General features: G+C 43.6%; 1 protein-coding gene across 2 annotated transcripts; it reads right to left on the bottom strand.

The window, feature by feature from the left end:
• Window positions 1-117: 117 nt before the first annotated feature.
• On the bottom strand, window positions 118-23,277 carry LOC120937823 (carbohydrate sulfotransferase 11-like). 2 transcript variants are annotated; one of them, XM_040351323.1, is made up of 2 exons: window positions 23,022-23,277; window positions 118-1,224 (listed from the first exon to the last, which is right to left on the bottom strand). In XM_040351323.1, the coding sequence occupies exons 1-2, from the start codon at window positions 23,131-23,133 to the stop codon at window positions 422-424; spliced, it is 915 nt and encodes a 304-aa protein (XP_040207257.1). In that variant the 5' UTR covers window positions 23,134-23,277; the 3' UTR covers window positions 118-421. The 2 variants fall into 2 exon arrangements, with proteins under 2 accessions (XP_040207257.1, XP_040207256.1); XM_040351322.1 differs by lacking the exon at window positions 23,022-23,277 and adding an exon at window positions 2,322-2,581.
• Between the last annotated feature and the right edge of the window lie 1,378 nt (window positions 23,278-24,655).

Genomic DNA, 24,655 nt, shown 5'->3' with positions numbered 1-24,655 from the left:
CAGAGATGATCAAATACCACCAAAAGAAAGCTGTATTTGTGGAAAAAAAAGGACATCAATTTTATTAGGGTAAATTAACGCAGTGCCGTATCGCAAAAAATGGCCTTGTCATTAAGGGGGTAAATCTTTCTGGGACTGAAGTGGTTAATAAGCTGACAGTGATTTGTAGAGACATTTCTTTAAAAAAAGATCACAGAATCTAAGGAAGTAAAAGGGGCAAGCTGTGGCTATAGCATTGTGAATACGACATCTTTGGTGGAAGCAATACATATCAATTTACAATGTTTCTCCGAGTCCAGAGCAGTCGTTTTTCCTTCGTTTTTTTCCACCTAAAATAATACTTCAGAATGTAACAGTTTTATCACCATATATCATGAAACTGTTTTCAATAATAAATAACATTAACAATGATGATAATAATCTAACTGATTGTGACAAATGACCCATTCCACAGCAAACTATTATGTAGAGAGAAAGCAACCAAGTCGCACCAGTAGGCTACGGAAAGTCGGTTTATCAGTTGTCTGCTCAGTCCATGGAACAAGTTCTCTGCCAGCCATCTTGAGGTTAATTTAGACTTTCCCCTGGAAGACCGTGGTAAATGTAGCTTCCCTGGCAAACCCAGTCTCTGGACAATGTGATAAAGTTCAGATTCTAAAAAATCATATGTTACTATGTAGTCGTATCTGATAAAGCAAGGGTGACACAAGCTAACCGTGGAATCAGTAGATAGACTGTCCTCATCAACCTCTTCGATGAGCCTGTCATCGATAAACTCATCAAACGGAATCTCTCCAGCATGGCCATCCATGTATCTAGATACAAGCCTTTCAAATGGATCTCTGACAAAGAGGACCTTGGTGAAAGTTCGAAGGACATGCTTCAATGTGGAGGTGTTGTAATCTCCTAGCTTGTTGGAAAACAACTGGGGTTGACCTTCAACGAGAGGGCCCTGTATGGTCTTGTCAACTCTTTCCTCCATACGTCGTATCATCTCTTCCCAATCATCAATGACCAGATCAGAAGGTTTACAGTAAACCATGAACAGTTTAGGGCTGACAGCCAAGGTGGACAGTAGCTGATCCGCTTTTTCTGATGCATTCATGTTGTTCAATTCTGGAAACTGGTGGCAAAAGTTTCTTAGTTTCTTTTTTCGGAGTTGCTGAACATGTAGGAACGTGTCAATGGTAATGGTTGGAGCCGTTGTTTCCTTCTCAATATCTCCTGAAGACGGAAGAAATTTTTTATGTAAAAAAATACATTGGCAGGGGCAGGCTTCTACTACCTCACTATCTATGTTATACTACACTCACTAGTCTGGGGGAACTCTAGGGGCTACCTAGGTAACATACTGCCTACTTTCACTACAAGGGCTCCTGGCCCTACCTGTGGCAACATCTAATGCCGCGTACACACAATCAGTCCATCCGATGAGAACGGACCGATGGACCGTTTTCATCGGTTAACCGATGAAGCTGACTGATGGCCTGTCGCGCCTAAACACCATTGGTTAAAAAAAAACGATCGTGTCAGAACGCGGTGACGTAAAACACAATGACGTGCTGAAAAAAACGAAGTTCAATGCCTCCAAGCATGCGTCGACTTGATTCTGAGCATGCGTGGATTTTTAACCCATAGTTGTGCGTACTAACGATCGTTTTTTTTCTATCGGTTAGGAATCCATTGGTTAAATTTAAAACAAGTTGGCTTTTTTTTAACCGATGGCGCCCACACACGATCGGTTTTGACCGATGAAAACGGTCCATCAGACCATTCTCATCGGTTTAACCGATCGTGTGTACACGGCCTAATAAACTAGTTTGGGGAATTACACTACGCACTTCAGTACCTCTACCCTACAGGGGGTTAACCCCCCACTACTAAAAAAAAAAACGTTTTGGCAATACCTACAGTTTAAATATGCTCCTTACTCCACTAAATTACTGGGGGGCACCGTGAGCTGAGACCACCAATAAGACTTAATGCGACTGTGGCAGGGCTGTACATTGAAAAACAGGAATAATGATAATAATTTAACTATGCTGTCACTGAGTGTGGTTGGGGGGGGGGGTGGTAAGGGGGTTATTTAAAGGACAAGTTCACTTTACATAAGATTGTCCTTTAACATTGTTTGCTTGCAATGGGTGACACAGGCATACCTCCCAACATTTTAACGATCCACTGCGGCCAATCGAAGTTGAAAGTTGTTCAGCGGGGGGGGCGGACGATCGCGGGGGGCGGACGATCGCGGGGGGCGACGATCATGGGTGAGCGGGGGGGGGGGGGTTGACGTGGATGGATGTGAAGTTCTTGCCACTCACCACTACACAGCCTGTCAGTTCTCCTCGCATGTCTCCCCTCAGAACGTTTCTTCTCCTTCCTGTGCGGGAAAGTTAACCACTTCGCGGGACTGCGGGAGGATGCAGTCTGTGCGTGAAGTTCCCACAGAATCCGGGCGGGTTGGGAGGTATGCACACAGGTATTCTCCATGTACAGCAAAAGGTAGACGAGGGCACTCTATTCTTCTAGTCACTGCTAGCCATGTGCAACACAACTCACAGCAGCCTTAGAGGAGGAAAGGGATGCAATCTTCAGTTTGCAGGTTTGCATGCCATCCCAGACATCTGGCAGAACATTTTTGTTTTGAGCCCCCCCTAAATATGCTACTTCAAAAATTGTAGGTACACAGTTATACAAAAGGATTAAAGCTTAAAGGGGTTGTAAAGGTACAATTTATTTTCCCTAAATAGCTTCCTTTACCTTAGTGCAGTCCTCCTTCACTTACCTCATCCTTCCATTTTGCTTTTAAATGTCCTTAAAGGGGAGTTCCACCCACAATTTCACTTTTTAAATATAAATACCCCTGTAATACACAAGCTTAATGTAGTCTAGTAAAGTTAGTCTGTAAACTAAGGTTCGTTTTGTTAGGTTGTTAGAGCATTTAGTTAGTTTATAATCTAGAAATAGACCGTGGCCATCTTAAGTGTGGGCATCATGAAGCCAGAATGTATGACTTCCTGGATTTCAGCCTTGCAGATCTCGTACATGCTCAGTGCTGCACAAGCGATGTAATAGGTTTCAGTCAGGTTTCCATAGCAACGGGAGTGTCAGAGGAAGTTGCCGCCCCTTCACTATGCAAATAGGCTATTTGCAAGGACTACTGGGACACATGATGCCTATCCCAGAAACCCTTGCGAATAGCCTTGTGACTTAATAGCCTAGGCTAATAAGGAGGAGGAAGTAATGAAGGACTACAAAATAAAGGTATTTATAAGCAACAAAATAAATACAAATTGTCCATTCTGAACACTATGAGATTAGGGCATGCAGCACAGACAAACATAAAAAAAATGGGTGGAACTCCACTTTAAGCTATTTAGGGGGAAAAAAATTACCTTTACAACCCCTTTAGTTTATTCTATTTATATTTTGCCTTCCCTTGTTCCTCATTTCCCCATTCATCAGCATGCTAATAATATTTTTTAATAAAACTTTGTTCTTTTTAATACATACCTTATTTTAAAGCCGGCAATGTCATCTCTGGGTCTCTGTGCTTCTTGATGTAAAGCAGGCAGATCATGGCAGATGGAAGAATCTGGGTTGGTGCTAGCTTCCAGAAAACATCCCCGCACCCTGCCTCAGTACTTCACAGCCCTGATGCAAGCAGTAGGCATGGGGGGAATTTTGCACATTTCAAAATTATTATTATGCTTTGATGGGTGGATTTCACTTTGAAGGAGTGGTCATTCCTACCTAGGCAGACTATATTTGCATGCATACTGCCCTAGGAAACATGTAATGCTAAATGTCCATAATTGATAGAACTGAAATACAATGAATGAAACAGGCGGGGCATGAACTGTCAGGCTGTGGGCAAACTAGGGTTGCCACCTGTCCGGGATTCACCCAGTTCAGGTTTTGAATCACGTTTCCGGGTTGAAACCCAGACACAATATTCAGACAAGAATGTGGCTTGGTACAGGGCCTGACAGGAGGGTGAGGGGACACTATGCACACTGCATTAGTATTCTCTTTGGCGTGCCCAAAGGTATCTCAGGTCTGTTACAATCCTATAGTATATGCTAAAAAGATGTATTTTCCTGTGCGCCGCTAAAGTGTTCAGGGTTGGCTTGAAGAAAAAGTGGCAAACCTAGGGCAAATGCTTGAGGTAGCGTTATAGAGGCACTCCTCTTACATCTTACATAGTCATACTGTTCTCTCTTAAAGTGGAGGTTCACCCAAAAACTTAATTTTTAACATTAGATTGAGGCTCATTTTGTCAAGGGGAATCGGGTGTTTTTTTTAAATCGAAGCAGTACTTACCGTTTTAGAGAGCGATCTTCTCCGCCACTTCCGGGGATGGGCTGCGGGACTGGGCATTCCTATTTGATTGACAGGCTTCCGACAGACTTCCGACGGTCGCATACATCCCGTCATGATTTTCTGAAAGTAGCCGAACGTCGGTGCGCAGGCACCGTATAGAGCCGCACCAACATTCGGCTTCTTTCGGCTACTCTTGACGCGATGTATGCGACCGTCGGAAGCCTGTCGGAAGCCTGTCAATCAAATAGGAACGCCCAGTCCCGAAGACCATACCCGGAAGCGGCGGAGAAGATCTATCTCTAAAACGGTAAGTACTGCATCGATTTAAAAAAAAAACACCCGATTCCCCTAGACAAAATGAGCCGCAATCTAATGTTAAAAATTGTTTTTCGGGTGAACTCCCGCTTTAACTCTCTTTTGTAGACACCATGGGCAAGCATCCCCTTTTTCCGCCCTGCATTAGTACAGTAGTGGAATAGCCATCAGGCCCCACCTGCTTGTGACCCGTCACTCCCCTTTATTGAGTCTGTTAACATACACCTGTAAGCTCCCATCTTGGGTAATATCGGTCTTATTCTCCTCAAGGCCTGTCTCCCCCATGACTTCCAGGCCAGGTCCCTAGGACCCCCATGCCACATTCGGATCCAATTTGGGTCTACTGACCGCTATTAAAGTCTACTGTGATTTCAAAATAATAAATAGGTAAAGTATACATTGATACAAATGACATGTGGTAAATGTTGAAGCCTCTGTGTTGTGTTTTTTTCAGAAGTAGATCAGTTTCCTACCTGACATTAGCTGCATGTTTTTAACACCAAACTGCCCCCAGCCTTCTCTATAATCTATATAAAGATAGATCTCTGACTATTTTATAACATTTCCCCTCACACCCCAGAATGACGCCTTTGTCTTGCTGGGGGTGTGTCTTGCATTTTTGTAGACCACGGCGCGTCCTAGAATGCCTCGCATAAGTCAGGGAAACTGGAAGAATTGTTTTTCTATCCTGTGATCATCACATGTGCCAAGTCGGTTTAGTCACCTGACAGAGAGAACACGCACGCCGAGTACAAAACACAGAGAGCTGGTATAATGACACCATATGAATCATAAACTGTGCCCTCCTAGTACAGTGTGCAACCCTCCTACTGTACATTGTATCCCAGGCTGCACCGCACATCCTAACATACCTATCATATCAAAAACAAAATCCTTACTGTGCAGATCATAGCTACAAAAAGAAGGAAGTAAACTCTAAGGCCGATTACTCACGAGCAGACATGTCCGATGAAACCGGTCCGCGGACCGTTTTCATCTGACATGTCTGCCCGGGGACTGCCCGGGGACTTCTGTTCGATGGCTGTACACACCATCGAACAGAGGTCCGCGCGTAAACAATACGCGGGGCGTGTCCGCGGTGTCGCTGCGTCGATGATGCGGTGTCGCCGCGACAATGACGCGGCGACGTGGGCGGCCTGCCTTTAAAATGCTTCCACGCATGCGTCGATATGTAGAAGAATACATATTGGCCTAAACTGATGAAGAAATTAGTTTTTTTACATTTTGTTTTATTGGATATGTATTATAGTAAAAAGTAAAAAATATTGTTTGTTTTTTTTTCAAAATTGTCAGTCTTTTTTTGTTTATAGCGCAAAAAATGAAAACCGCAAAGACGATCAAATACCACCAAAAGAAAGCTCTATTTGTGGGAAAAAAAAGGACATCAATTTTATTTGGGTAAATTAACGCAGTGCCGTATCGCAAAAAATGGCCTGGTCATTAAGGGGGTAAATCTTTCTGGGGCTGAAGTGGTTAATAAGCTGACAGTGATTTGTAGAGACATTTCTTTAAAAAAAGATTACAGAATCTAAGGAAGTAAAAGGGGCAAGCTGTGGCTATAGCATGGTGAATACGACATCTTTGGTGGAAGCAATACATATCAATTTACAATGTTTCTCCGAGTCCAGAGCAGTCGTTTTTCCTTCGTTTTTTTTCCACCTAAAATAATACTTCAGAATGTAACAGTTTTATCACCATATATCATGAAACTGTTTTCATGATATAAAGAAGGAAGTAAACTCTAAGGCCGAGTACTCACGAGCAGACATGTCCGATGAAACCGGTTTGCGGACCGTTTTCATCTGACATGTCTGCCCGGGGACTGCCCGGGGACTTCTGTTCGATGGCTATACACACCATCGAACAGAGGTCCGCGCGTAAACAATACGCGGGGCGTGTCCGCGGTGATGCTGCGTCGATGACGCAGTGTCGCCGCGACAATGACGCGGCGACGTGGGCGGCCTGCCTTTAAAATGCTTCCACGCATGCGTCGAAGTCATTCGACGCATGCAAGGGATGGCGGGCGGCCGGACATGTACGGTAGGTCTGTACAGACGACCGTACATGTCCGGGTGGACAGGTTTCCAGCGGACTGTTTTAAAGCAAGTCCAGGAAACAGTTGTCCTCCTGGAAACCTGTCCGATCCGCCCGAAAATGGTCCGCGGACCAGTTTTAGCAGACATGTTTGGTCGTGAGTACGGGGCCTAAAGTCATTCCACCCAGAACAGATATGGGAAATTACATTACATTAGGGTTGCTCTGATACCGGTATCTGTGGCGATACTAAGCATTTGTATGAGTAACGGTACTCGTGCAAATGCTCCAAAACACAAAACTGATACTTTCAGGCTCGGTCCGGCAACAACCGTTTGTTAAGGAGCGGACCGCTGCTTCCTTAACAAAGAATGACTCTGTCAGCTGTCAGTGGGGTTCCCCTGTTGGCAGCTGAAGTACAAATGAAGTCCCGGCAATAGGAGCTGTCAAAAAAAAAAAAATAGATTTTGTATCTTTTTGTTTATTCATCTACAGATCAAAGGGAACTTCGATCTGCAGATGAAGTCAGTTGAAGCAATTCTTTTTAGCAGAGAGCAGGCTGAAGTCCGCTCTGTGCTGATGTCACAGAGCTGGCCCAAGCTCGGTGTTATGACCCTGACAGTGAGAGGACTCTATATGAGATTAGACCGCAGCTGTAGAGGCTTATCAGAAATGAACCACCAGATCACTCTCACTGAACAATAAGAGTTTGGGGTTATATCATCATATCCTCTGTGGAACAAAACACAAGAGTAATAGCTTAATTCCTCTTAAGCTTAACTAATGAGAACAATCTGGATACTACAAGTATAAGTCTTTGTCTAAGTAGATTCAACAATCAGGATAGTAGTATTACATGTAGGATATCTCCACACTGGTACCAATAGAGTGAAATATGTCTGCTGTATCTGGTGCTAGTATATAATAACAAGTATAAGGTAAGAGACACAGTTCTGGAATATACTAGGAATCAATGTTATTGTAATAGCTGGGTTCAAGTATACTTGCGGTTTTAGGAGGTAGTCTGTACCGGAATGTCTGCACAGGTGGTGGTGGTATCTATATACAGCAGTAGTTTGGTATTTAAATATACTTGCAGTTCAGGAGGTAATCTATACCAGGGAGTCCGCACAGGTGGTGATGGTATCCAGCAGGATAGTGAAACACAGGAGACTTTGGAGGAGTAAGTAGTGGAGAGAGGTGCTACAGCGAGTCTGTAGCTTGTCCAGGGTTTCCCAGATGGCGGCAGGGTCCAACAGGAATATCCGAACACCCTGCCGCCATCCCCGGGAGTTTAAATAGCCCGGGCAGTGGCTGAGCTGAGCGCCGCACGTTGGAACGCACTTCCGCGTTCCAACGTGGAGCGCAGACGTCCGCGCACCGGAAGTGACGCGGACGTGTATCTGAATGGAGCGCAACTGTCATAAGTGACAAGTCTGCGCTCCATGAGGAGGAAGTAACGCTGACGGCGTTACATACCCCCCTCCTCAAGGGGGCACCTCCGGAGCGCCCAGTGAGACATGGTTTATCAGGATATTTATGATGAAACTGCTTAATGAGCCGAGGAGCATGAATATTTGAAGAACATTCCCCGGAATCATCTGTGGGAGAATAGCCTTTCCAACGAATCAAATATTGAATAGAGGATCCTCTTTTCCTAGAATCAAGAATCTTCTCTACCTGATATTCAGTTTCACCAAAAACTTGAATTGGAGGAGGAGGTTGTGGATCTCTATTTGGAAAAGGGTTAGATTTATAAGGCTTGATTAGTGAAACATGAAAAGATGGATGAATCTTCCAATCTGGAGGTAGAAGTAATCTAACAGCATTTTTATTTATTACATGAGAAATTGAGAAAGGTCCTGTATATTGACGACCAAGCTTTTTTGAAGGAATATTAAGTCGTAAATTCCGAGTGGATAACCATACCAAATCTCCAATTTTGTATGGAGGTGATATTGTTCTATGAGAGTCGTAATATTTCTTTTGTCTAATTTGAGCAGTCTTTAGATTAGAACGAAGAGTGTTTAGAGTGTTTTTTATGGTTGATAAGAAATTCTCAACAGCCGGAACATTACTTGGAGAAAAAGTAGAAGGTAAACTATTAGGATGAAACCCATAATTTGCGTAAAAGGGTGAAAACTGAGAAGATGAATTGGAAGCATTGTTATATGCAAACTCTGCATGTGGAAGTAAGTCAACCCAGTCATCTTGAAGATGGGTGCAATAACAGCGCAAATATTGCTCAGGAGTTTGGTTAACACGTTCCGTTTGCCCATTTGTTTGGGGATGATAAGCAGTAGATCTACGATGATCTATTTGTAAGGTTTGGCAAAGGGCTCTCCAAAACTTGGAAATAAACTGTGACCCACGATCCGAAATGATTTGGGATGGAAGGCCATGCAATTTAAGAATATTAGATAAAAAAGCCCTTGCTGTTTCTTGAGAAGTAGGTAACTTTTTCAAAGGTACAAAGTGGGCCATCTTGGTTAATATGTCAACAGTGACCATGATGGTGTTAAATCCATTTGATCTAGGAAGGTCTACTATGAAATCCATAGATATAACATCCCAAGGTCTGTCAGGTATTGGGATGGAGGTTAATAACCCATAGGGTGGTTTCCTCGAATGTTTGTTGATTGCACAAGTGTGGCAAGAACTCACATAATCATGAACAGTCTTTGTCATATGGGGCCACCAATAACTTCTCTTCAGTAAAAGAATGGTTTTACTAATACCAGGATGACCTGCAAGTGGGGCATCGTGGAGTTGTTTTAATAGTGTGAGTTGTAAACTTGGTGGAACGTAGATCTTGTCGTTGAAAGTAAATAGTCCATTAGACTGCTGTTGTAGACCTTTAGGGAGTTAAGATTTATCTTTAGAAAGAGTTTGAATGAGCAATTTATCGAATGTCAAAGTTGTTCCAATAATTCGGTTGGAAGGAATAATGGAAAGTGGTGGAATGTCCATGGATTGATCTTCATTCATACGAGATAGAGAATCTGCTTTGATATTTTGAGTACCGGGGAGGTATGAAATGACAAAATCAAAACGATCAAAAAATAAACTCCATCTGACTTGACGGGCAGAAAGAGTTTTACAAGTTTTGAGATGCTGTAAATTACGATGGTCAGTGAGGATAGTGATAGGGTGTGTAGAACCCTCCAGAAGGTGTCTCCAGTTTGCGAGAGCGTCCTTTATTGCTAACAGTTCCTTTTCTCCAATCGGATAGTTTTTTTCAGCTGGTGATAAAGTTCTGGAATAAAAGGCAACAGGATGTAGTGGATGTGATAATGTGGGTCGTTGGGAAAGTACAGCACCCAAGGCAAAATGTGAAGCATCAACTTCCAACGTAAAATGAAACATTGGATTGGGGAGTTGGAGAATGGGAGCTGAAGAGTAACTAAGCTTAAGTGTTTCAAATGATTTCTGTGCTTCCTTGGACCAAATGAAAGGTATCTTAGAACTGGTTAGACTAGTAAGTGGTCTCACAATTGATGAGAAATTTTTAATGAATTTTCTATAATAATTAGAGAATCCAAGGAATCTCTGAAGGGCCTTCCTGGTCTGGGGAGAAGGCCAAGACAAAATGCAATCCACTTTAGTATGGTCCATCTGAACTCCATCTGGAGTGATCTGATAACCAAGAAAGGAGATAGTAGTCTGACTGAAGACGCACTTCTCAAGTTTTGCGTATAGAGAGGGAATTCTGAGTCTCTCCAGAATCCAACGCACATGTTTGTGATGTTCCTCGAGAGTATCAGAATAAATTAATATGTCATCTAAGTAGATAACAACACAAATGTCAAGCAGATCATGAAAAATATCGTTAATAAACCACTGAAAAGTTGCTGGGGCATTACATAAACCGAAAGGCATTACACAGTACTCGAAAAGCCCGTATCGAGTTTTAAAAGCAGTTTTCCACTCATCTCCAGAGCGAATCCTTATAAGATTATAAGCACCTCTAAGGTCCAGCTTTGTGTAGATCCTAGCTGTCTGTAACCTTTCAATAAGCTCTGGAATGAGTGGTAATGGATATCTATTCTTTACTGTGATGTTATTGAGGGATCGATAATCTATTATCGGTCGAAGTGATCCATCCTTATTTTTTACAAAAAATAGAGCTGCACTGGCAGAAGAAGTGGAGGGCCTTATAAATCCTTTTTTAAGGTTCTCATCCAAGTAATCTTTTAGGTGTATAAGCTCTGGTTGAGAAAGGGGGTAGATCCGAGCAGTAGGGATAGGACTGTCAGGAATTAAGTCAATAGGACAATCGTAAATCCTATGTGGAGGGAGTTTCTCCGCGTTAGTCTTACTGAACACATCAGCAAAATCTTGTAAGTAATCTGGTAAATTAGTAGGATGAATCTCTGAGAAGGAGATGATACATGGAGGATGACAAAATTCTGTACAGTAAGTAGACTGTAAAGAAAGAGATCTTGTGGGCCAAAGAATAGTAGGCTGATGAAGATGCAACCATGGTAAACCTAAAACTATAGGGAAAACTGGAGATGAAATAATATCAAAATTGAGAGTCTCTGTGTGGCCATTGGCACAAGAAACTATTAAAGGAACTGTCTGAGATGTAACTGGACCGAAAGAAGAGTTAGAACCATCAATAAATGTGAGTGACACTGGAATCTGCTTTAACACACTGGGAATTTTATTTGCTTTTACAACATTTGAGTCAATGAAGTTGCCACATGCGCCGCTGTCGACCATTGCTTCAATGGAAATCTTTCCTTGATCCCACTGTAGGGTGAGAGGAACAAAAATATAATGATTAGATATGGTTCCGGGTGAATTTAATTTATTAATGTGGGAGAAATTACCTTCTGAATTCTTCTTGAGAAGAGGGCAGGTGGAAACGATGTGGTCAGGAGCAGAGCAATATAGGCAAAGATTGTTAGCTCTGCGACGCTGTTTCTCTGCAGAGGTTAAAGGTCCTTTAATAACACTAAGATCCATTGGAGAATCTTTGGGAGGTGATCTAGATCTCCTGAAGGGAGTGACAGAATAGGTAGTGGCACGTTCGGTCTTTCTTTCGCGAAGGCGACGATCAATAGTGACCGAGAGGTGCATAAGATCTTCCAAAGTAGTGGGTAGGTCAACACGGGCTAACTCATCCTTCATAGCTTCAGATAAACCCAAACGGAACTGGTTTCTGAGAGAAATATCAGACCATTGAGTTTCTCTGCACCAACATTTGAATTCTGAAATAAAATCTTCAACAGGACGCCTTCCCTGTCTAAGACTCCTGATTGAATTCTCAGCTGTTAACTGTTTGTTGGGATCTTCATATAACAAAGACATCTCATCAAGAAATGTGTCAAAATCTCCTAAGAGATCTCCGTGTTCTTCTACATAGGTGTCCGCCCATACCCTGGGCTCACCTTTAAGAAAAGAAATTAATGTAAGGATCTTTATCCTATCAGAATGATAAGTACGTGGCTGTAGTTCAAACATCAATCGACATGAACTAATGAATTGTCTGTAATTTTTTCTATCTCCAAAAAATGGTTCCGGTGAACAGGCCTTTGGTTCAGGTCTTTGCCTGGCTTGTGCCAGATTTTGATCTCTTAAAGCATCATTCTGCATACGTAACTCATTCATGTTGTTAGTAAGATTATCAACTCTTTGAGAGAGTGCAACTAAATGATTTGCAAGGTCAGCTGGATCCATTTAAAAGATATATGTAATTATATCCTTTATCTTTTTGGGTTCGGATATTATGTTATGACCCTGACAGTGAGAGGACTCTATATGAGATTAGACCGCAGCTGTAGAGGCTTATCAGAAATGAACCACCAGATCACTCTCACTGAACAATAAGAGTTTGGGGTTATATCATCATATCCTCTGTGGAACAAAACACAAGAGTAATAGCTTAATTCCTCTTAAGCTTAACTAATGAGAACAATCTGGATACTACAAGTATAAGTCTTTGTCTAAGTAGATTCAACAATCAGGATAGTAGTATTACATGTAGGATATCTCCACACTGGTACCAATAGAGTGAAATATGTCTGCTGTATCTGGTGCTAGTATATAATAACAAGTATAAGGTAAGAGACACAGTTCTGGAATATACTAGGAATCAATGTTATTGTAATAGCTGGGTTCAAGTATACTTGCGGTTTTAGGAGGTAGTCTGTACCGGAATGTCTGCACAGGTGGTGGTGGTATCTATATACAGCAGTAGTTTGGTATTTAAATATACTTGCAGTTCAGGAGGTAATCTATACCAGGGAGTCCGCACAGGTGGTGATGGTATCCAGCAGGATAGTGAAACACAGGAGACTTTGGAGGAGTAAGTAGTGGAGAGAGGTGCTACAGCGAGTCTGTAGCTTGTCCAGGGTTTCCCAGATGGCGGCAGGGTCCAACAGGAATATCCGAACACCCTGCCGCCATCCCCGGGAGTTTAAATAGCCCGGGCAGTGGCTGAGCTGAGCGCCGCACGTTGGAACGCACTTCCGCGTTCCAACGTGGAGCGCAGACGTCCGCGCACCGGAAGTGACGCGGACGTGTATCTGAATGGAGCGCAACTGTCATAAGTGACAAGTCTGCGCTCCATGAGGAGGAAGTAACGCTGACGGCGTTACACTCGGGCGCCATCACGACCATAGAAACCTTAGACTGGCACCTTCTTCTCAGTGAACTGCTGAGAGTCTGACCCGGCCGCTCCCGCCCCCTCCACAGCTCAGTTCTTCAGTGAGCATGGGGGGGGGGCAGAGCAGAGAGCTGCTGGCTCACAGTCAGCAGCTCTCTACTCACGAAGCTGTGAGAACCGAGCGATCAACGGTGTCCGATCGGTTGGTTCTCAGTGTTAGAGGCACAGAGGGACAGATGCAGCATCAGACCTATGCTGCATCTACCTAGGTAAGTATAATAATAACAAAAAAATACTTCCCTTTTAAAGTAAATCCAGGCCCGTGCAGGCAGCAGGCCGCATGTCAACATGCTGACATCGATGTCAAGTGATGTTACGTGTAGCACCTCCGTGCACTGCGGCTCAGAACCCAGCGCCATCCAAAATATATGTAACTGGCACGGGCACACATACTATGAGCTACTGTCAGGTGCCAGCCCAGACACCCCCAGTGAATAAGCGGTGCCGGTCTGACACCCCTAAGCAGCACCAGCCTGACACCCCCCAATGTGTGGCACCCTGAGTGAAACCCCCGCGTTGGTACGCCCCTGCGCTCCCTCGTCACCGCATTTGATTGACAGCAGCGGGAGCCAACGGCTATCAATTTGCCCAATGAGGAGTGTGACAGCTGTGAGAGTCGATGCTCTCATGCACGTCGCTGGATCGGATCGGGCTCAGGTAAGAATAAGGGAGGCCTGGGGGGATCCTGCAGTACTAAGGCTTCTTCAATCACTTTAGCAACATCTGACATTGGGAAATTGAAATGTACAATAGTAGTAGTAATACTGCTCCTAAACCTGACGTTTGGTTCCTGTTGAACCAGGAAACCTGGAAATGCCCAAATGCCCAAATAGCCAAGGATTATCCCAAACTTGTGTTTAGACTAAAACTTAAAGTATAACTAAAGGCACATTTTTTTTAGTTTTGGATAAAGTGACTAGACCCCCTGTTAGTTTTTATTGCTGTCTGTGCTCTCCGTTAAGGAGATGCGCCCTCTATATTTGTCCTGTTTACCATTATCATTGAAAGTAAAAGAAAACCCCAAATTTTGGGTTGTCCCCACAAAAGTAATAGAGGGGAACTCTTCTAATAAGGACACTAGGGGTCCCCAAATAATTCCCTTAATTTGCAGGTATTTTCTCTCACTTCCTGTTTGCCTATGGAACAGAAAGTGAAGGTAAATCTCTGCAAACAGATGGCGGAAAAAAAACCTGACAGGGGTTATAACCCACTCTATCCAAAATGAAAAAAAAAAGTGTTGCCTATAGTTCTACTTTAAAGTGTTACTAAACCCAGTAGTGTGAAAATAGTTCATCTGCCCCCCCCCCCCCCCCCCCCCGACAGTGCCCACAGCTTATAAATATTATTTTTACCTTAAAATATTGCCACTATATACCTTTTTGGATGATCTGTATACTACGGTTACATGATAAACTGTACAGTTTCTCTAGTCCCGAGAGTTCAGGAAGGAGGAGATTTCAAGTGCAGCCTGTATACACGCCCACAAGTGTGATGTCATGCATCATGTGACTTGGCTAGCTCTGATCAAAGTAAATGTTCTCTCCAGCATAAAAGACACAACTGAGCATGTGCAGGTCAGCCACTCTGCCTGTGTTAGCTGGCCTTCCCCAGATAGACAGTGCAGGAATGGGGGATCTGTGCATACAGGATAAAACAGCCTTTTTAGACAAAGCAGAGGATTGACCTATTAAGTTGCACAGTGAGTATAACAAACATGCTATGTTGCATATACAGACTGATTTTACTGCTTTGGGTTTCCCCGCATGCAATTTGCATAGCGGGAGATTGTGACTGGTTCTCTATGGAGTTGGTTTACACATCTCCGCAGTGGTTTCGGTGCAAATTGCATGTCTTTGGTCCATTTTACCTCTTAATTCAGCGACAAATTCGGGCTGAAATCGTACCTGAAACATTGAATGGAGACGCACCGGACTCCTGCTGTGAGCTGCTGCGTGCTCCAGTGTGAACCCAGCTTGAAAGAAGTGAACAAATGCATTAGTATGGCTTATCTACAGGACAGAAGCAGGTAAGGGTCTCCAATAACGTTTACTAAAATCCCTTGCAATAACAAACTGCTCTGTAAAACATTTATGCATGTTGCTGAAAAATGTGCTGCATCAGATTTTATCCCGAACTTTCCTCTATATGGTCATATTGCACAATGCTAATAATTGACTTTCTGTGTTCATGTGATTAAAATCAACAACAATGAGCATACAATGTAAGCATGCAATGTATCATGCTGAGGAATTGCTGACTTCCTCACGTGTGATAAAAATCAGTTGTAGAAGCACACACTTGGCACACAGCTTGGTTCACACCGAGTTACGTCATTGGCATCTCTCTGCACGACCTGGTCTGCCCTGATTATCATCACGTCCCTCGACCAGTTGCTGGCCCTGGAATCAGGTCAGATACAATTAGTCATACAAAAGGGCCGGGGCTGTGCCAATGAGGACAAACGGATTACCAGGATTATTTCATCAACTGCTAAATACCAATACACAGGCACCTTATAACACAACGACTACCATAAACCGAATAGATGGCGGTGCACAGACACAACAACTTCACTTTCCTATAAGAGAACTTGTAGTACCACATATACTGTATTAGTGTTAGGACAGAACTCTACGCTGGCATATGATATAATAAGGAGACAAGGTGGGTGCTTAACCACTTCAGCCCCAGAAGGACTTGCCCCCTTCATAACCAGGCCATTTTTTGCGATACGGCACCGCGTCGCTTTAACCGACAGTTGCGCGGTCGTGCGACGTTGTACTCAAACAAAATTAACGTCCCTTTTTCCCACAAATAGCGCTTTCTTTTGGTGGTATTTTATCACCTCTGCGGTTTTTATTTTTTGCGCTATAAACAAACAAAGAGCGACAATTGAAAAAAAATATCCCCCCAAATATATATATATATATATATATATATATATATATATATATATATATATAAAAACATTTATTCTCCAGTTTAGGCCGATATATATTCTTCTAAATATTTTTGGTTAAAAAACAAACAAAAAAAAACAATTAAAATCTCTTTCTTTTCCAAAAAATTATGACAACAAATTACAAATTCAAAAAAATCGCCAAGCCCCTTACTAAATACCTTGGACTGTCTATATTCCAAAAGGGGGTAGTTTGGGGGATATTTGTACTGTCCTGACATTTTTGGGCCTCAAAAAATGAGATAGGCATTCAGTACATCAGGATTAATCAATTTTCATATATATATCATAGTTTGTGGACTGTATAACTTTCCTACGGATTAAATATGATATGCTGATTTGGGTTATTTTCACCAAAGAAATTTAGCAGAATACATTTTGGCCGAAATTAAAGGGGTTTTAAAGGTTTAACCACTTAAGACCCGGACCATTATGCCCCTTTTTGCGATTCGGCACTGCGTCGCTTTAACTGACAATTGCGCGGTCGTGCGAAGTGGCTCCCAAACAAAATTGGCATCCTTTTTTTCCCACAAATAGAGTTTTCTTTTGGTGGTATTTGATCACCTCTGCGGTTTTTATTTTTGGCGCTATAAACAAAAATAAAGCGACAATTTTGAAAGAAATTCAATATTTTTAACTTTTTGCTATAATAAATATCCCCAAAAAATATATATTTTTTTCCCTCAGTTTAGGCCGATACGTATTCTTCTACCTATTCTTGGTAAAAAAAATCGCAATAAACATTTAACGATTGGTTTGCGCAAAATTTATAGCGTTTACAAAATTGGGGATAGTTTTATGGCATTTGTATTAATAATTTATTTTTTACTATTAATGGCGGCGATCAGCGATTTTTTTCATGACTGTGACATTATGGCGGACACATCAGAAAATTTTGACACATTTTTGGGACCATTGTCATTTTCAAAGCGAAAAGTGCTATAAAAATGCACTGATTACTGTGAAAATGACAATTGCAGTTTAGGAGTTAACCACTAGGGGGTGCTGTAGGGGTTAAGTGTGACCTCGTATGTGTTTCTAACTGTAGGGGGGCGGGGCTGGATGTGTGACATCATTGATCGTCTTTCCCTATATCAGGGAACAGACGATCTCTGACAGTGCCACTGTGAAGAACGGGGAAGGTGTGTTTACACACACCTCTCTCCGTTCTTCAGCTCCTGTGACCGATCGCGGGACACCGGCGGTGATCGGGTACCGCGGCCGCGGTCACGGAGCTTCAAGCACTTAAAGGGGACGTACCCTTTACGTGATTGTGCTCAGCCGTGCCATTCTGCCAACGTATATTGGCGTTAGGCGGTCCTTAAGTGGTTAATGAAGAACAATTATGTATTTGCTAAATTATATAACAGAAACAGGTTTGTTTATTTGGCAAAAAAAAAACACAGTGGTGATTAAATACCCCCAAAATAAAGCTCTAGTTTCATTTGGGTACAGTGTTGCATGACTGTCATTCAAAGTGTGACAGCGCTGAAAGCTGAAAATTGTCCTGGATAGGGGGGGGGGGGTAAAAGTGCACGGTATTGAAGTGGTTAACGTGTGCAAAAATAGAAAATTGACTCTGGTAGCAAAGTGGCTACAGTGTAACTAATGACAAAAAAAAAAATGACATATATGATAGTCTTTAGATCCGCGTAACCTATCTGATTTACGATCCGCCGGCGCAAGTTTTAGAGGCAAGTGCTTAATTCAGAAAGCACTTGCCTCTAAAGTTGCGGCGGCGTATCGTAAATCCCCCGGCGGAATTCCGCGGCTAGGGGGGCGTGTAGAATTTAAATCAGGTGCGTCCCTGTGCAGAACGAACTGCGCATGCGCCGTCCGCTAAATTTCCCAGCGTGCATTGCTAGGACGTCATTGGTTTCGACGTGAACGTAAATTACGGCCATCCGTACTCGCGAATGACTTACGCAAACTACGTAAAAAATTCAAAATTCGACCCGGGAACGACGGCCATACTTAACATAGGATACACCGCATATAGCAGGGGAAACTATACGCCGGAAAAAGCCGAACGCAAACGACGTAAAAAAAAAACGACGGGCAGGCGTCCGCATCTGAATCGGCGTAACTCCTCATTTGCATATTCCTTGTGTATACAAACGGAAGCGCCACCTAGTGGCCAGCGTGAGATTGCAGCCTAAGATCCGATGGTGTAAGTCACTTACACCTGTCGGATCTTAGGGAGATCTATGCGGAACCTGATTCTATGAATCAGCCGCAGAGATCCGACCGACGGAACTCAGAGATACGACGGCGTATCTGGAGATACGCCGTCGTATCTCTATCTGAATCTGGCCGACTGTTTTTTTTTTCTGAGCCCTCCTTGTAACATTGTTCTAGTATCCGATAATCCTGCGAGTAGATCCATTTTTTGCAGAGTAAGGATTTTGTTTTTGATATGATAGGTATGTTAGGATGTGCGGTAAAGCCTGGGATACAATGTACAGTAGGAGGATTGCACACTGTACTAGGAGTGTACAGTTGTGTTTTGTACTCGGCGTGCGTGTTCTCTCTGTCGGGTGACTAACCCAATTTGGCACGTGTGATGATCTATACAGGATAGAAAAACAATTCATTGACTTATCTGAGGCTTATCTGAGGCATTCTGGGAAAAAACGCAAGACACACCCGCAGCAAGACAAGGGCGCGATTCAGAGATCATTGCGCCCAACCTCCCGTGCTTATTAAAAATTCTGACATTTATCTCTTTATTATAGAGAAAGACGGGGGCTGTCTGATGTAGAAAACATGCTGCTAATCTCAGGTAGAAAAGGGATGAAAAGAAAAACAAAACACTGCAGAGGCTTCAACACTGACCACGCATGTTCATACCATTTGTATCAATGTAAACTTTACTAATTTATTATTTTAAAATCACAGACTTATTTATTATTTTAGACTTTTCCCATTTTAAGGCTGAACTCCAGCCTTCCCTTCAGTCTTGCAAAGTTGCACAGGCTCCTCTCCTGTACTGAAAATTTCTTACTCTGATTTCACTGCACACTGTGAGCTTTGTGGACAGTGTGCATGCTTAGTTTGGTGTGTATTGCTAGAGAGTTTTATTTTTCTTGGGAGAGTGCATGTGATCAGCACAGGGCCAATCAGCACTGCCCAGACAGAGGATCAGGGGTCCTGCAGCCTCATAGGACAGTCAGAGTACAATGAAAACTCATCCTACAAGCTTTAACCAATCACTGATAGAAGCAGGGCTGTTTTTATTATTGATTGGACCCAGGGCAAACATTTTCTTGTGCCCTCCCAAATCCACTTATGAAATATTTGTGAGCAGTGTGGGCTCAAGGGGCAGCTGCTTTGGGCCTTACAACAATGCCTTTTGCCCTGTGTTAAAGACAGCCCTGGAAAGAAGTCCCAAGACTGCTTTATACTAGACATGTGCATGACGAAAAAACGGAAAATTGAATACTCACCTTTCCACAATTTTCCTTTCCTGGTGCCTACCCATGGCAGCATACCAATGGTCATGGCTCCGCCCTCGACCAACCCACAGGCATTCTTGTAACTAGTCCTCAGAACTTATAGGATTATGCAAAAGGGAGGGTGCAGGGGTGGACTGACAACTCATGGGGCTCCCGGGCAACAGGAGATCATGGGGCCTCCTGTATCCCTGCCTACACTCAAGCCACACACACACACACACATCATGGGGGCACACAGCAGGGCCTAGGGGCAGGCAACAGGGCCTAGGGGCGAGGAGCAGGGCATGGGGGCACACATCAGAGCATGGAGGCAGACATCAGGGCATGGGGGCAGACAGCAGGGCATGGGGGCAGACAGTAGGGCATGGGACACAGAGCAGGGTGTGGGGCAGACATCAGGACATGGGGGCAGAGAGAAGGGCATAAGGCAGACATCAGGGCATGGGGGCACAGATAAGGGCATGGGGCAGACATCAGGGCATGGGGACAGACACTTTAGGGCATGGGGTCACAGAGCAGGGCATAGGGTAGACAACAGGGCAAGGGGGCACAGAGCATGGCATGGGGTTGATATCAGAGCATTTGGCAGACATCAGGGCATGGGGGCATAGAGCAGGGCATAGGGTATATAGCAGGGCATGGGGGCACAGAGCAGGGCAAGGGGGCACAGAGTATGGCATGGGGTAGACATCAGAGCATGGGGAAGACATCAGGGCATGGGGACATAGAGCAGGGCATGGGGGCAAAGAGTAGAGCATGGGGCAAAGAGCAGGGCATGGGGGCAGACATTAGGGCATGGAGCAGGGCAGACAACAGGCCACAGGGGCACACATCAGAGTATGAGGCAAAGAGCAGGGCATGGGGGCACAGAGCAGGGCATGGGCAGACATCAGGGCATGGGGAATATATCAGGGCATGTGGCAGAGAGCAAGGAATTGGCAGATATCAGGGCATGGGGCAGAGAACAGGGTATGGGCAGATAGCAGGGTATGGGGCAGAGAGAGAGAGAGCAGGGTATGGGGCAGAGAGAGAGAGAGAGCAGGGTATGGGGCAGATAGCAGGGTATGGGGTAGAGAGGGAGAGAGCAGGGTATAGGACAGAGAGAGAGAGAGCAGGGTATGTGGCAGAGAGAGAGAGCATAGTATGGGGCAGATAGCAGGGTATGGGGCAGGGTTTGGGGCAGAGAGAGAGAACAGGGTATGGGGCAATGAGAGAGAGAGCAGGGTATGGGGCAGAGAGAGAGGGCAGGGTATGGGGCAGAGAGAGAGAGCAGGGTATGGGGCAGACGGAGAGCAGGGTATGGGGCAGGGTACGCCCCTGGGAGGGTGTATGCTGCCATGGGTAGGCACCAGGAAAGGAAAATTACGGAAAGATGAGTATTCAATTTTCAGTTTTCCTGGTGCCTCCATGGCAGCATACCAATGGTAAATAACTAGCTTACAGGGAGGGTACTGCAATAATAAGTTTAATGAAGTACAGAACCGATAGCACCAGTGTCCTTTTCCCAAAGTCTTGGGAGGTAAGGACTGCTGGGTGCTGGGTCTAGGCTATAGTGCGACATGAAGGTGTTGAAGGATGACCAACTAGCCGCTCTGTAAATTGTCTCAGGAGAGACCCGAGCCAAAGCTGCCCAAGAAGAAGAAATTCCCCGCGTTGAGTGAGCATTCACCCTATTCAAATATATTTGTTCAGTCTCTTTAGGTCCAGGACGGGCCTCCATCCTCCCGACTTCTTGGGGACTAAGAAGACTGGGGAATAGAACCCTGAGTGTCTCTCCGAGTCTGGTACTGGTAGAACTGCCCGCTGTCGCAGGAGTATCATGCCTGAGGGGGGGACAACTCCTTTTTTTTATAGAGAGTTAAGTGGTCCTGTGGTTTGTCGTTTCATTTTGATTCGTTAATCTAGTTATTTTGTTTAGTTCAATTCGGTTGAATCGTTCAGTTGGTATTCGAAATTCGTATTAGGAATTTTCGTTTTTTTTAGATTAGAAATGTTCAAATCTATACATTTTCTAATCGGTCGAAACTAAAATGTTAAATTTTTTTTCGATTTGAAAGCAGTGAAGTGAAGAAACAAAAGAAAAATCTTTCTCAAATGATTGCAATGACTCTTTAAATCACCTTTGGCTTAACAAAGACAGCATTATTTCGAAATGGTACTCCAATAACATACGCCGCGTAATTTCAAATTTTGCGCGTCGTATCTTTGTTTTGTATCTACAAAACATGATACGACTGCATCTCGGATCAATCCGATAGGCGTACGTCTTAGTACGCCGTTGGATCTTAGATGCATTATTTCGGCGGCCGCTAGGTGGCGTTTCCGTCGAATTCCGCTTCGAGTATGCAAATTAGCTAGTTACGGCGATCCACGAACGTACGTCCGGCCGGCGCATTTTTTTACGTCGTTTGCGTTCAGCTTTTTCCGGCGTATAGTTACCCCTGCTATTACTCAATGTTAAGTATGGCCTTCGTTCCCGCGTCGCCTTTTGAATTTTTTACGTCGTTTGCGTAAGTCGTTCGCGAATAGGGATTTGCGTAGAATGACGTCACCGTCGTAAGCATTGGCTTGTTCCGGTTTAATTTCGAGCATGCACACTGGGATACCCCCACGGACGGCGAATGCGCCGTTAAAAAAAAACGCTGTTTACGTCGGGTCACAACGTATTTACATAAAACACGCCCCCATCACATCCATTTGAATTCCGCGCCCTTACGTCGCCAAAGATACACTACGGCGGCGTAGTGTATCTTAGATACGCTGCGCCCGGCGGAAATATGCGCCGAGGTACGTGAATCTGCCCCACAGTCTTTGATTTCAGTATTTTGTGCAGTTAGAGTTCAATGTAAAATTTGATTAGAATTTCAGTCCGAGTTTCCGAAATTCGGATGAATTTAGTTACGTTATTTGGAGCATTCGGTAGAATTTGTTTATATTGTAATTCGGGAATTTGGATATATCTGAAAAAGACGTCTGAATATTAATTCGGAACAAAACGAACCACACATATACTGCTAAAGCGAAAAGGTATTTTATATTTACTAAAATAATTGCATCTCCATGTTCTGTGTACTGTGGGAGACCAGATATAGTGCATGCCGGGTCCCGGGTTTAGTAACACTTTAAGGTATGTATTAAAAATAGAAACAAAACACTTCATTAGCATGTTGATGAGGGGGAAAGGAGGAACCAGGGAAGCCAAAATATAATGTTAAATACTCAATGAAAGTGAAATACTCACTTGCCAGGGTAGTCATAGTTTGCTGGAACGATGTGAGATTCATCACCTTTATCCGGAAACAAATGAAGCCAAGGCTAAGTAGTAATATAGAGATTCGGACTAAAAACTTCATTGTACACGTGCAAACGAAAAGCTACAACATCAGGCTGGCTTCTTCTCCTGTGTCTGATATGGGGGTAAAGTTCTGTTTGTTTCTCCGCAGTGTGACCAGCTCACCTCTGTACTCCCTGCTGAGGCCAAGCTCTCCAATGTGATAAAATGGAACAATCCTACACTTCACCTAGCTGGATGTATATTCACTGGGCCAGATTCTCAAAGAGTTACGCCAGCGTATCAGTAACTCCGAATCTAAGCCCGTCGTATGTTTAAATGTATTCTCAAACTGAGATACACTTAAACATGCCTAAGATACGACGGCCTGCGCCGTCGAATCCTAGGGTGCAATATTTATGCTGGCCGCTAGGTGGCGCTTCCATTGCGGTCGGCGTAGAATATGCAAATGAGTTGTTACGCTGATTCACGAACGTACGCTTGCCCGTCACAGTAAATTTACGACGTTTGGTAAGAGATATGCGGCATAAAGATAAACATGCCCCCTAGGTGGCGTATCCAATGTTAAGTATGGCCGTCGTTCCCGCATCGAAATTTGAAAATTTTCCGTTGTTTGCGTAAGTTGTCCGTGAATGGCGCTGGACGCCATTTACGTTAACGTTGAAACCAATGACGTCCTTGCGATGTCATTAAGCGCAATGCACGTTGGGAAATTTTAGGGACGGCGCATGCGCAGTACAATCGTCGCGGGAACGCGCCTAATTTAAATGATCCACGCCCCCTACCCGGATCATTTGAATTAGGCGGGCTTGCGCCAGGGGATTTACGGTACGTCGCCGCAACTTTACAGTCAAGTGCTTTGTGAATCAAGCACTTGCCCGTAAAACTTGCGGCGGCGTAACGTAAATGTGATACGTTACGCCGCCGCAGATTTCCCCGATTCTACGTGAATCTGGCCCAATGTTACTAAATAATGTAATCCTGGAGCAATTCCTGAAAAATCACAAGCATTGCTGTAAAGAAGTACTTTTTATTGTGCTACACCCACCGCCAAAACCCATTCTTTTAACAACAAATAAAAAATAAAAATGTTTTAATACAAATTTTACAAATACATTTAGAAAAAAAGTATGGAAGAGCCCTGGGGCCATCATAAAAAAAAAAAATACTAAATTCTGAGTTTCAAAGTCAGAATTCTGAGATTAAAAAGACAGAATTCTGTGTTTCAAAGTCAGAATTCTGAGATTAAATCTCAGAATTCTGTGTTTCAAAGTCAGAATTCTGAGATTAAATGTCAGAATTCTGAGATTAAATGTCAGAATTCTGAGATTAAATGTCAGAATTCTGTGTTTCAAAGTCAGAATTCTGAGATTAAAAAGACAGAATTCTGTGTTTCAAAGTCAGAATTCTGAGATTAAATGTCAGAATTCTGAGATTAAATGTCAGAATTCTGAGATTAAATGTCAGAATTCTGTGTTTCAAAGTCAGAATTCTGAGATTAAAAAGACAGAATTCTGAGTTTCAAAGTCAGAATTCTGAGATTAAATGTCAGAATTCTGAGTTTCTAAATATAGCAGTCTCTA

This window comes from Rana temporaria, chromosome 4, assembly GCF_905171775.1.
Source record: "Rana temporaria chromosome 4, aRanTem1.1, whole genome shotgun sequence".
NCBI lineage: Eukaryota > Metazoa > Chordata > Amphibia > Anura > Ranidae > Rana > Rana temporaria.
This window is presented reverse-complemented; position numbering and strand designations above follow the sequence as displayed.

What these genes read in the sequence shown, in the direction of transcription:
- LOC120937823 (XM_040351322.1), bottom strand. Translation starts at nt 2,490, where the DNA reads ATGGAGAATACCTGTGTGCATACCTCCCAACCCGCCCGGATTCTGTGG. An exon ending in AACTGACAGGCTGTGTAGTG is followed by an intron (nt 1,225 to 2,321) that starts GTGAGTGGCAAG and finishes TTCCGTCTTCAG; the next exon opens with GAGATATTGAGAAGGAAACA.